The 12,902-nt window shown below is 35.4% G+C and overlaps 1 protein-coding gene across 4 annotated transcripts in view; it reads right to left on the bottom strand.

Annotated features, from left to right (window-relative positions):
* VRK2 (VRK serine/threonine kinase 2) overlaps window positions 1-12,902 on the bottom strand; it is a gene marked incomplete at its 3' end in the record, with an annotated part of 97,869 nt that overhangs the window by 52,693 nt on the left and 32,274 nt on the right. For all 4 annotated transcript variants that reach the window (XM_079940512.1, XM_079940511.1, XM_079940509.1 and 1 more), the window contains exons 3-5: window positions 3,637-3,686; window positions 2,890-2,959; window positions 1,201-1,288 (exon numbers count right to left, since the gene is read on the bottom strand). In XM_079940512.1, coding sequence (XP_079796638.1) covers window positions 1,201-1,288; window positions 2,890-2,959; window positions 3,637-3,686 — 208 coding nt within the window. The remainder of the gene's footprint in view (window positions 1-1,200; window positions 1,289-2,889; window positions 2,960-3,636; window positions 3,687-12,902) is intronic.

The following is a 12,902-nucleotide window of genomic DNA, read 5'->3' on the forward strand; positions in this document are numbered from 1 at the left end:
AACATGTGTTTTCCTAAATGTATGTCTTCTTTTTCTTTTCTGTTTGGGACCTCTCCCCGCCCCTTTTCTTCCCTTCATATCTGCCCCAATTCTATATCTATCTATGTATACACACACACAAATACACATAGGAATTTTTGTATTTTTTTGACAAAAATGCAATCTAATTATATGAACTTTTCTGCATCATACTTTTTTCAATAATATCTCATTGAAATCCTTCCAAATCAACTGGTAGAGCTTTAATTGATTCCTTTAATGGGCTGCATAGTATTACATGATATAGATGTACCATGGTTTACTCAGCCATTCACTCCCCTATAGGTAGCCCTTTACTTTGTTTCAAGATTACTGTTTGTTCATTTTTTTAAAAAATTTATAGCATTTAAAGACCATTTAGGCAAAGCACTGACCTCAGCCTATCTTCTCACCTAGGAAAAGAAATATTATCACCTATCTTAAAAGGCTACTGAAAGAACAAAATGGGTACCTAACAAATGACATTTTTTTAAAATCACTACTATTAATTATTTATATGTGATGACTAGCCATGTTTGGTGAGTTTAAAAACATTTCTACAAATTTTTGGTTGTGCCTCTCAAGAGATAGAGCTTAATTAGATCTCCCCTCTTGACTATGGGGTAGACTTAATGACTTGCTTCTAGCAAAGAGAACACAATAGAAATGATGGGCTATCACGTCTACAATTAGGTTATAAAAGGACTGTGACTTTCGTTTTGGATGCATGCTCTTGTGTGTGCTCTTTCTCCTTCTCTCTCTCTTTCAATTACTGCAAGCCAGCTGCCATGCCTTTGTGACACTCAGGCACCCTTTGGAGAGACCTACATGGTGAGGAAGTGAGGCCTGCCAACAATCACGTGAGAGAATTTAAAAGCTGATCCTCTTAGGCCTGCCAATAGCCACATGAGTGATTTTGAAAGCAGAACTTTCGCCAGTCGAGCCTTGAGAAGACTACAGCCCAAAAGACATCTGACTATATCCTCATGAGAAGGCCTGAGCAAGAACCATCTAGGGAAGCCATTTATACATAGATAACTGACCCACAGAAACTAAGGTAATATTAGTTTGTCATTATAAGCCACCACATTTTAGGTCATTAGTTATATAGCAACAAATAACTAATAGACCACATGAGAAACAGTTACAGGACAATATTTGATTATAATAATTCCATTTTACCTTTTTCCCTTGAATTCAGCAATACCAGATCCATAAAACTGAGGAATTCCTAAATAATCAAGCTGTTTGAGTTCTATCCATTTTTTGACTGCAAAGACAAATTTCACAGGAAAAAAGGTATACTTTTTTAGAAAGGTATTTCTTACTTTTGCGTAGATGCTTAAACTTATTTAGCTAACTTAAATAGAAATTAGACCTTCCTAAAAACATTTTTTAAAAATCAAATATATCTAGCTAATAGTTGCAAATTCTATTTATCACTATAATTAACATAAAAGCATACACGGATTTCTAACATTTTAAAATTTTAAATCAGTTATAACCAAAACAAGAATAGTCATAGTCACTCTACTCAAGACTCTGTAATGACCTATATGGGAAAAGAATCTAAAAAAGAGTAGATATATATATATAATATATATATGTATATATGATTCACTTTGCTGTATAGCAGAAACTAACACAACATTGTAAATCCACTATACTCCAAAAAACTTTTTTTAATATAAAAAATAAAATATGCAATAAAAAACAGAAACAAAAATAGCATAGTCATAAAATGCATTGATATCATTTACACAAATGTTTCTATTCATTAAAAAAATTAATTCCCTTTCATGTTTGTTACATTTTTGAATATAAAATACGTTAACCACCAAAGGATCAGTAGAAAGACAGCTTTTTCTTCAATATTACTAAAAGTCTAAAGCCACAGTAGTCAAAATAAATAAATAAAAGTTGGGCAGAAAAATCATCTTACTCTGAAACTGTTGCACTGAAACTGTTTTGATTAAATTTTGTTTAAAAAAATCAAATCCACTTAATCAGGCAGCTTATTTAATTTTTCATTTTTCTACCATATATGCTTAATGTTTAAGACAGCTCTACTGATAAGCGATGAAGTCTAATGGATTCTGTTTGTCACTCTGACATAGTTTAAGCAGTTAGTAACGACTATAGGCTTAATGCTCAGAAGGTTGTTAAAGAAAACAAAGTTAATTATTGAGGTTAGACTCATCATTCTCTTTCCTAAACATAATGTAAAGGACCTTAATTATACTCATATCAATTTCCTTTAAGCTTTACTAGTCCATCTATATCATACAGTATTTATAACATGCTTTTTTTCTTCTTAGCTCTGCTCATATTTATTTCATATTCCAATCCTCTAACTGGTAGTTCTTACATCTGATATCCAGCTCCAATTAATTACTCAACATACAAATATTTAACATTTTTAACTTATTTTCTAAATCATCTTAATATTTAATCATTTCCATACACTATGCCCGAATCTATTCTATGGTCATTCCTTTTCTTTATAATCTACTGCCCATTTTATTGTCTTTTCCTTATACCCTTTTTATCCAAATGGTTTTTTGTGAAAGAAACAATTTCATTTTACTATCTTTTATACCTAGAGAACTCTTGGTAGCTTAGGTCAACAATCCAGCATTTTATGTAAAGTAAAAGAAATAACTTTTACTTGAAATATATAACCAATTATGTATATAATATCAAGATTTGTATACCATCTGTCTTGTTTTTATATAACAGTTAACTATCATTTTACAATAAAAATTCCTAATTGAAAAGAATTTTCCATAAGGCCAGAAAAAGACAAAAATATTAACAGCCACTTTAGCAAACATATATATGGAAGTAGCTTACTTTGCTAATTTTACTTACTACAGTCTCTTTTGGCCGCTCTTTGATAAAATTTAAGTTCTGAAAATAATGGGCCATTTTCTTGATATTCCTATAAAAGAAAAGTTAACTTTATTAGAAAAAAATTTTAAAGATGGAATTGGTATTTCAACTGTGAAAATGAGTATACATATGTAATATATAATAGTACTTGAATCACAAAAATCTCAGAAAAGCACTAAATAAAGAAAGAACCTCATTTTTAACATTTTGTAATGCTATCTCTACAGTCTTAGACATGAGAAAGTAGTCTTCTTATGGAAAGAACTTACTAAAAACACTAAGAACTGTACACGTACACAGACACTCAATGTGTACTAACATGTATAACAGGGTGGATACACTGCAAACTACCCTGGTGGTTCATTCATACATGAATCTTTACTGAGTGTCTACAGTATTTTGTTCATAGTACTAGCCACAGGGGATACAAACAAAAATAAAACCTCATTCCTGCCTTTAAGGACTTTATCATCTAGAGCAGAGAGGAAAAGAAAGGCAGAAGATAGAGAGCTAGATAAGATACAAGGATGATAAATGTCAATGCAGAAGAACAAAATTCTCCAGTCTTTACATTTTAATAATGTGAAAATATATAATATTAGATGTATTGTTAATTAAAATTATGAAAACTAAAGGTGAGAAACATTTTTACAAAAATGAAATGAATAAAGCAGAAAATTAAAATGTCAAATATATGTGAAACACAAATTAAAGAGCAATACTTACCACTTTTATTACATGTCTTGCATCTTTATCTGGGTTATTTACGGGGAAAGCTGCAGAACAAAAGAGAATGAGGAAAACAATAGTTGTTCCCAATTACTGAATGCCTACTATATCCCAGACACTGGACTAAGAACCTCTTATGGTAGGTATCACCTCCATTTTATACAAGATGCTTCTAAGGTTTAACAAGTTGAATAATTTGTTCACTAAGTAGCAGCAGATTGGGGATTGAAACTCAAGTGTGACACCACAGCCCACACTCTTTACCATAAACCATACTCAAATATTCAAAGATGGAAACCAATAGATTATATCAATCACATAGATCCAAATGTAGGGGAACCTATTTGCTGGATATACAGCATTAAACCCAATAAATGATATATACTATAATCCATTGATTGAATTTTGCTAAATTAAAATCTATGATAATTCAGAAGTGAACACTGATTCACGTTAAGTAGAAAGTTCAAAACAACTTCTACTTGGCAAAATTCTAAAATAAATCAAGTTAGAAAGAGAATAAAGTCTTTAAAAAATCATCTCCTGAGCCTAGCAATCAACTATTCCTAAATTAAAGAGTATGTATCTCATAACATAAGCTCATTTCAATTTCAAGTTATCTTACTTCATTTTATTACTTACCATTTGCATTTTAGATACAGTAATCCAACTTAAGAAAATTCCACTCTTCAAATTCTTAAATCAAATCAATCATCTCATCTACATTATCTAAATTATTAAAAGATTACTTTGTATTCAAATCTTGATAAGAGAAGTTGACATGTATATTTATTCATATTGTGAAGGTCTAGAATGTTGTCATTCAACTATTTACTCTTCATTCATTTATTCCTTTATTCATTCAACTAACCAATATTTATTTATCAAGAAGCTAGAATAGGCAAGGCACCGTGTTAAGTGTTTGTCAGGATGATGTTTAAAGGAAACTGAAAGGATTCCCTCCATCCCCCCAGCAAAGTCAGCCACAACGTCCTGTCCACTGTCCACCACAAACTGGGGGGTGTTGCTCCAGGACCTTGATTCAGACATGTATGCTCCCCCATCCATCAAACACTAATGTCTCTGTCACTAACTCCGAGCTCTATCTCCAGTCTTGAAGCTGGGCAAGTAGAGGCCTTGTAGGCCAGTGGGGTGCAGCTCAACAACCATCAAAGAAATAAGGATCTGTAACAGGCTACTTAATCTTCAGTGGAATATGCAGATAGAATCTCTCGGTTTGGCATGCAGATACCTTTGAGAGCAGTTTGTACCAATTAGCATATTGGAAATGAAAGAAAATAGTGTGTTCCTCTCTTTGCTATTGTAGAAGACACATGAAGTCCCTTATAACCATAGTGTCATAACTATGAAAGAGAAAAGCATCCCTTTGTGTTCCCCAAAACACATGCTATTCCTTTTGGGATAGACTAGCCAAGCTGAACCCAAAGCCTGCACAACCTGTTCCTCCTCCAGCTTTGAAAGAGCTGATGGAAGCTATCTGGCTGGTCTGAGGAGCCGATTTTGCAGAAATGTCCAGGTGCTTACAGGAAGGATAATCAACAGTGAGGTGGAAGCGCACCTTGGCTGCCCAAGGTGCCCACTTCCCCACCATGGGTAAAGCCCAGGTACAGAATGTCGCCATCCTTTACCCGATTTCATCGAAGAAGCCTCTGACAGGTCTCCTATGCTCTAGCTTTCTCCTGGCTTCAATCCGTCTTCCCCAGGATGACCCAGGGGAAACGGAGTCAAGATGACGGAGTAGAAGAACGTGCAGTTCGCATCTCCTCACAAGTACACAAGTATGCATCAGAACAATTCTCACAGAGCAACTACTGGGCGCTAGTACTGACACCTAAGGGGATGGGAGGTGCCCCTGTATGACCAGGCCAGGGGTCGGGCCTGAGCTCCTGTGATGGGAGTGCCAAGTTCAAGCTGCTGGACTAACAGAGAACTTCAGGCCCCAGGGAATATTAATCAGTGTGAGCTCTCCCAGAGTTCCTCATCTCGGCACCAAGACCTGGCACCACCCAACTGCCTGCAAACTCCAGTGCTGGACATCTCAGGCCAAACAACCAGCAAGACAGGAACACAGCCATACTCATCAAAAAAAATGAGATGACAAAAAAATATGTTACAGATGAAGGAGCAAGGTAAAAACCTATAAGACAAAATAAATGAAGAGGAAATAGGCAAGCTCCCTAAAAAAGAATTCAGAGTAATGATAGTAAAGATGATCCAAAATCTGGGAAATAGAATGGAGGCACGGATCGAGAAAATACAAGAAATGTTTAACAAGGACCTAGAAGAACTAAAGAACAAACAGAGATGAACAACACAATAACTCAAGTGAAAACTACACTAGAAGGAACCAATAGCAGAATAACTGAGGCAGAAGAACAGATAAGTGAGCTGGATGATAGAATGATGGAAATATTTGCTAAGGCAGAATAAAGATAAAAGAATGAAAAGAAATGAGGACTGTCTAAGAGACCTTGCAGACAACATTAAACACACCAACATTCAAATGATAGGTGTCCCAGAAGAAGAAGAGAAAGAGAAAGGGTCTGAGAAACTATTTGAAGAGATTATCCTCGAAAACTTCCCTAATATGCGAAAGGAAATAGCCACCCAAGTCAGGAAGCACAGAGAGTTCCATACAGGATGAACCCAAGGAGAAACATGTCACGATACTTATCATTCAAACTAACAAAAATTAAATTCAAACAAAAAATATTAAAAGCAGCAAGGGAAAAGCAACAAAGAACATACAAGGGAATCCCCATAAGGTTATCAGCTGATTTATCAGCAGAAACTCTGGAGGCCAGGAGGGAGGGGCAGGATATATTTAAAGTGCTAAAAGGGAAACACCTACAACCAAGATTACTCTACCCAGCAAGGATCTCATTCAGGCTGATGGAGAAATCAAAAGCTTTACAGTTAAGCAAAAGCTAGGAGAATTCAAAACCACCAAACTAGCTTTACAGCAAATGCTAAAGGAACTTCTCCAGGCAGGAAACACAAGAGAAGAAAAAGACCTACAAAAACAAATGCAAAACAATTAAGAAAATGGTAATAGGAACATACATATCAATGACTACCTTAAATGTAAATGGATTAAATGCTCCAACCAAAAGACACAGGCTGGCTGAATGGATACAAAAACAAGACCCACATATATGCTATCTACAAGAGACCCACTTCAGACCTAGGGACACATACAGACTGAAAGTGAGGGGATGGAAAAAGATATTCCATGCAAAAAGAAATCAAAAGAAAGCTAGAGTAGCAATACTCATATCAGATGAATTAGACTTTAAAATAAAGACTGTTACAAGAGACAAGGAAGGACACTACACAATGATCCAGGGATCAATCCAAGAAGAAGCTATAATAATTGTAAATATTTATGCACCCAACATAGGGGCTCCTCAATACATACGAAAATGCTAACAGCCATAAAAGGGGAAATCGACAGTAACACATTAATAGTGGGGAACTTTAACACCCCATTTACACCAATGGACAGATCATCCAGACAGAAAGTTAATAAGGAAACAAAGCTTTAATTGACACAATAGATCAGATAGACATAATTGATATTTATAGGACATTCCACCCAAAAGCAGCAGAATACACTTTCTTCTCAAGCACACATGGAACACTCTCCAGGACAGATCACTTCTTGGGTCACAAATCAAGCCTCAGTAAATTTAAGAAAATTTAAATCATACGGAGCATCTTTTCCAACCACAATGCTACAACGCTATGAGATTAGAAATCAATTACAGGAAAAAAAACTGGAAAAAACACAACCACATGGAGGCTAGACAATACACTGCGAAATAACCAAAAGATCACTGAAGACATCGAAGAGGAAACCAAAAAATACATAGAAATAAAGGGCAATGAAAACACGACAACCCAAAACCTATGGGATGCAGCAAAAGCAGTTCTAAGAGGGAAGTTTATAACAATACATTCCTACCTCAAGAAACAAGAAAAATCTCAAATAAACAACCTAACCTTATACCTAAGCAACTAGAGAAAGAAGAACAAACAAAACTCAAAGTTAGTAGAGGAAAGAAATCATAAAGATCAGAGCAGAAATAAATGAAATAGAAATGAAGAAAACAATAGCATAAATCAATGAAAATAAAAGCTGTTTCTTTGAGAAGATAAACAAAATTGGTAAACCTTTAGCGAGACTCATCAAGTAAAAAAGGGAGAGGACTCAAATCAATGAAGTTAGAAATGAAAAAGGAGAAATTACAACTGACACCACAGAAATACAAAGCATCCTAAGAGACTACTACAAGCAACTCTATGCCAATAAAATGGACAACCTGGAAGAAATGGACAAATTCTTAGAAAGGTACAAACTTATAAGACTCAACCAGGAAGAAATAGAAAATATAAGCAGACCAATCACAAGTAATGAAATTGAAACTGCAATAAAAAATCTTCCAACAAACAGAAGTCCAGGACCAGATGGCTTCACATGTGAATTCAATCAAACATTTAGAGAAGAGCTAACACCCATCCTTCTCAAACTCTTCCAAAAAATTGCAGAGGAAGGAACACTCCCATGCTCATTTAACAAGGCCACCATCACCCTGATACCAAAACCAGACAAAGATATCACAAAAAAGTAAAATTACAGACCAATATCACTGATGAACATGGACACAAAAATCCTCAACAAAATACTAGCAAACAGAATCCAACAACACATTAAAAGGATCACACACCATGATCAAGTGGGATTTATCCCAGAGATGCAAGGATTCTTCAATATACACAAATTAATCAACGTGATACACCACATTAACGAATTAAAGAAAACTATATGATCATCTCAATAGATGCAGAAAAAGCTTTCAACAGAAGTCAACACCCATTTATGATAAAAACTCTCCAGAAAGTGGGCAGAGAGGGAACCTACCTCAACATAATAAAGGCCATATATGACAAACCCACAGCAAACATCATTCTCAATGGTGAAAAACTGAAAGCATTTCCTCTACAATCAGGAACAAGACAAGGATGTCCACTCTCGCCACTATTATTCAACATAGTTTTGGAAGTCCTAGCCATGGCAATCAGAGAAGAAAAAGAAATAAAAGGAATACAAATTGGAAAAGAAGAAGTAAAACTGTCACTGTTTGCAGATGACATGATACTATACATAGAAAATCCTAAAGATGCCACCAGAAAACTACTAAAGCTAATCAATTAATTTGGTGGTAAAGTGGCAGAATACAAAATTAATACACAAAAATCTCTTGCATTCCTTCCTGTACACTAACAATGGAAGATCAGAAAGAGAAATTAAGGAAACACTCCCATTTACCACAGCAACAAAAAGAATAAAATACCTATGAATAAACCTACATAAGGTGGTAAAAGACCTGTACTCAGAAAACTATAAGACACTGATGAAAGAAATCAAAGATGACATAAACAAATGGAGAGATATACCATGTTCCTGGATTGGAAGAATCAATATTGTGAAAATGACTATACTACCCAAGGCAATCTACAGATTCAATGCAATCCCTATCAAATTACCAATGGCATTTTTCACAGAATTAAAACAAAAAAATTGTACAACTTCTATGGAAACACAGAAGACCCCAAATAGCCAAAGCAATCTTGAGAAAGAAAAACGGAGCTGGAGTAATCAGACTCCCTGACTTCAAACTATACTACAAAGCTACAGTAATCAAGACAGTATAGTACTGGCACAAAGAAAGAAATACAGATCAATGGAACAGAATAGAAAGCCTGAAGATAAACCCATGCACCTATGTTCTACTAATCTACGACAAAGGAGACAAGGATATACAATGGAGAAAAGAGAGTCTCTTCAATAAGTGATGCTGGGAAAACTGGACAGCTACCTGTAAAAGAATGAAATCAACACAATACGCAAAAATAAACTCAAAATGGATTAGAGACCTAAATGAAAGAATGGACACTATAAAACTCTTAGAGGTAAACATAAGAACACTCTATGACAAATCACAACAAGATCTTTTTTGACCCACCTCCTAGAGCAATGAAAATAAGAACAAAAATAAACAAATGGGACCTAATGAAACTTAAAAGCTTTTGCACAGCAAAGGAAACCATAAACAAGACGAAAAGACAACCCTCACAGTGGGAGAAAATATTTGCAAACGAAGCAATTGAGAAGGGATTTATCTTCAAAATATACAAACAGCTCATGCAGTTCAATATCAAAAAAACAAAAAACCCAATCAAAAAATGGGTGAAAGACCTAAATAGACATTTCTCCAAAGAAAACATACAGATGGCCAACAAACACATGAAAAGATGCTCAACATCACTAATTATTAGAGAAATACAAATCAAAACTACAATGAGGTATCACCTCACAAGAATGGCCATCATCAAAAAATCTACAAACAATAAATGCTGGAAAGGGTCTGGAGAAAAGGGAACTCTCTTGCACTGTTGGTGGGGATGTAAATAGACACAGCCACTATGGAGAACAGTATGGAGGTTCCTTAAAAAACTAAAGACAGAACTACCAGATGACCCAGCAATCCTACGACTGGGCATATACTCAGAGAAAACCATAATTCAAAAAGACACATGCACTCCAATGTTCACTGCAGCACTATTTACAATAGCCAGGACATGGAAGCATCCTAAATGCCGATCGACAGATAAATGGATACAGAAGATATAAACAGTGGACTATCAGCCATAAAAAGGAACAAAACTGGGCCATTTGTAGAGACGTGGATGGACCTAGAGACTGTCATACAGAGTGAAGTAAGTCAGAAAGGGAAAAACAAATATATATTAATGCATATGTGTGGAATCTAGAAAAATGGTACAGATGAACCTATTTGCAAAGCAGAAATAGAGAGACAGAGCAAGAGAATAAATGTATGGTCACCAAGGGGGAAAGGGGGAGGTGGGATGAACTGGAAGATTGTAATTGACATATATACACTACTGGGTATAAAACAGATAACTAATGAGAACCTGCTATATAGCACAGGGAATTCTACTCAGTGCTCTGTGGTAACCAAAATGGGAAGGAAATCCAAAAAAGAGGGGATATATGTATACATATAGCTGATTCACTTCACTGTACAGCAGAAACTAACACAACATTGTCAGGCAACTACACTCCAATAAAAAAAATTTTTTTTTAAAAAAGGAAAGTGAAGGGAAAAAAGGTCAAACTAGTATTGAAAACTGTCAGTTAGATTATGATCAAATTCTTCAGGTATATTTTCAGTATATTTACCAAAATGCTATGTCCTCTCATTACTACTCCTAACATTTTTCCTTTGCTCCTAACGCTATCAACTTGTCTTTTCTCTATTAATTCACCTAATAGATGTAAAAAGTATGTTATAAATTTACTAAACTATATAAATTCTACTTCACAGCTAAGCCAACTCATGCACAATTTTCTTAAGCAATCTCCAAAAACTTTGATGTTAGCAATGCTATTAGTCAAAGAAATTACTGATACTTCAATTTTGGTTGGTATTAGATATAAACTGTGAACCCAGACCTCATTACAGTAAAAAAGAAACTAACTTATTTATATTAATTAAATTTTTCTTTTCCTCTTTATTCATATAGTCATTTCATTTTCACCCACGCAGCTGTCCCAAGGGAACCGCAGGGGGAGTAGATTATCCATACCTAAGAAGGAAAAAACTAAAGAAAGTATAAAAAGAAGAAGGGGTCCAGTCCTAGTATAGAAGAAAGGATGAGAAGAGCCTGTCCTCCCACCCCATGGCAAACTATTTTTACCATTATGGTACCCAAGGCTGGAGAGAAATAGTCCTGCCCTAACCCTGGTCTACTCAGTACAATATTGACTCTAGGCAATGGTCTTTGCTTCCTGAGGTAGAACGCAGTAGAAACTCCCTGCTTCTTTTCTCAAAGCAAGTATCCAAAACAGCAAATACATCTTTAAACCCAACAAAATGTAAGAAACAGAAAAGCACAAAAGGAAAATGAGGGTTTCAATTAGATAAGTAACTTATTATGTTGCAAGTGGGGAAAAAAGATATCCAACCAGTCCAATGTTCTACTCCTTGCTGATTTCAATCAGTGTATCTTTACCGCTTTATAGTCTGAATCTTCCTTTCATATGATTTTACATGAATGTGTTGACAGATACTTGAAACATCCCCACACTTGTCATTTGATAGCTACACAATATTCTCTATAAACTTCCAAGTCAGATTATATTAGAGGGCCTAAATCCAAAATCAATTGACCAGAAAGCTCTTGGAGCTGGATTTTGAACAAATAAATTGTCCTAGTGACCATGGAGGTCTCTTTACAGCAATCGATCAGTTAATTAATTAAATATTTATTTCCTACTATAAATAAATAGAATCCTTCACATTCTAGGTAGTGAAATTAAATGACAGAAAACAGACAAAGACAAGGTATCTGCTTTCATAGTCTAGTGGAGAATTCAGACATTCATCAAATACTCACATGGGATGTAAAACTGTAATTATCACAAGTGTTAAAAGGAGAGGTGGACAGTATGATGAGAAAGTACAATTTAATTATACAAAAGGGAATGCTTGTGCAAAAATAGCTGAAGAGGTGATGAAGGGCCAGATGCAAATCTATCTAAGAATTTCTCTCCATGAAAGATTTTAAAAGTTTGAGGTAGGGCTTCCCTGGTGGCGCAGTGGTTGGGAGTCTACCTGCCGATGCAGGGGGACACGGGTTCATGACCCGGTCTGGGAGAATCCCACGTGCCACGGAGCGGCTGGGTCCGTGAGCCATGGCCGCTGAGCCTGCGCGTCCGGAGCCTGTGCTCTGCAACGGGAGAGGCCACAACAGTGAGAGGCCCGCGTACCGCAAAAGAAAAAAAAAAAAAGGAAAAAAAATGAATAAATAAATAAAAGTTTGAGGTATAGTTGAGGAACAGGAAACACATAATGAGATTTACATCTTGAACAGATCACTACAGTGCAATGTGGAGAAAAGACTGAAAGGGAACCAGAGTAGATATAAGATAGATTAGTAAGGATTTAATATTGATAAATTAAAGAGAGAACTATAGATTGGATTAGAGTATCAATGGCAGATTAAAAGAATGAACAGATTCCAGAAATTTCAGAAAGTGAAGCTGATAGGACTTGACCATGGAGGGAAAGGGATCTAGTCTGGTAGGTTACAGCTGACTGATCTATTAGAAGTTGAGAAGAAAGATCAATCATAGACAGTGATAGTGTTGAAAGTAT

Source organism: Stenella coeruleoalba (assembly GCF_951394435.1).
Source record: "Stenella coeruleoalba genome assembly, chromosome: 13".
NCBI lineage: Eukaryota > Metazoa > Chordata > Mammalia > Artiodactyla > Delphinidae > Stenella > Stenella coeruleoalba.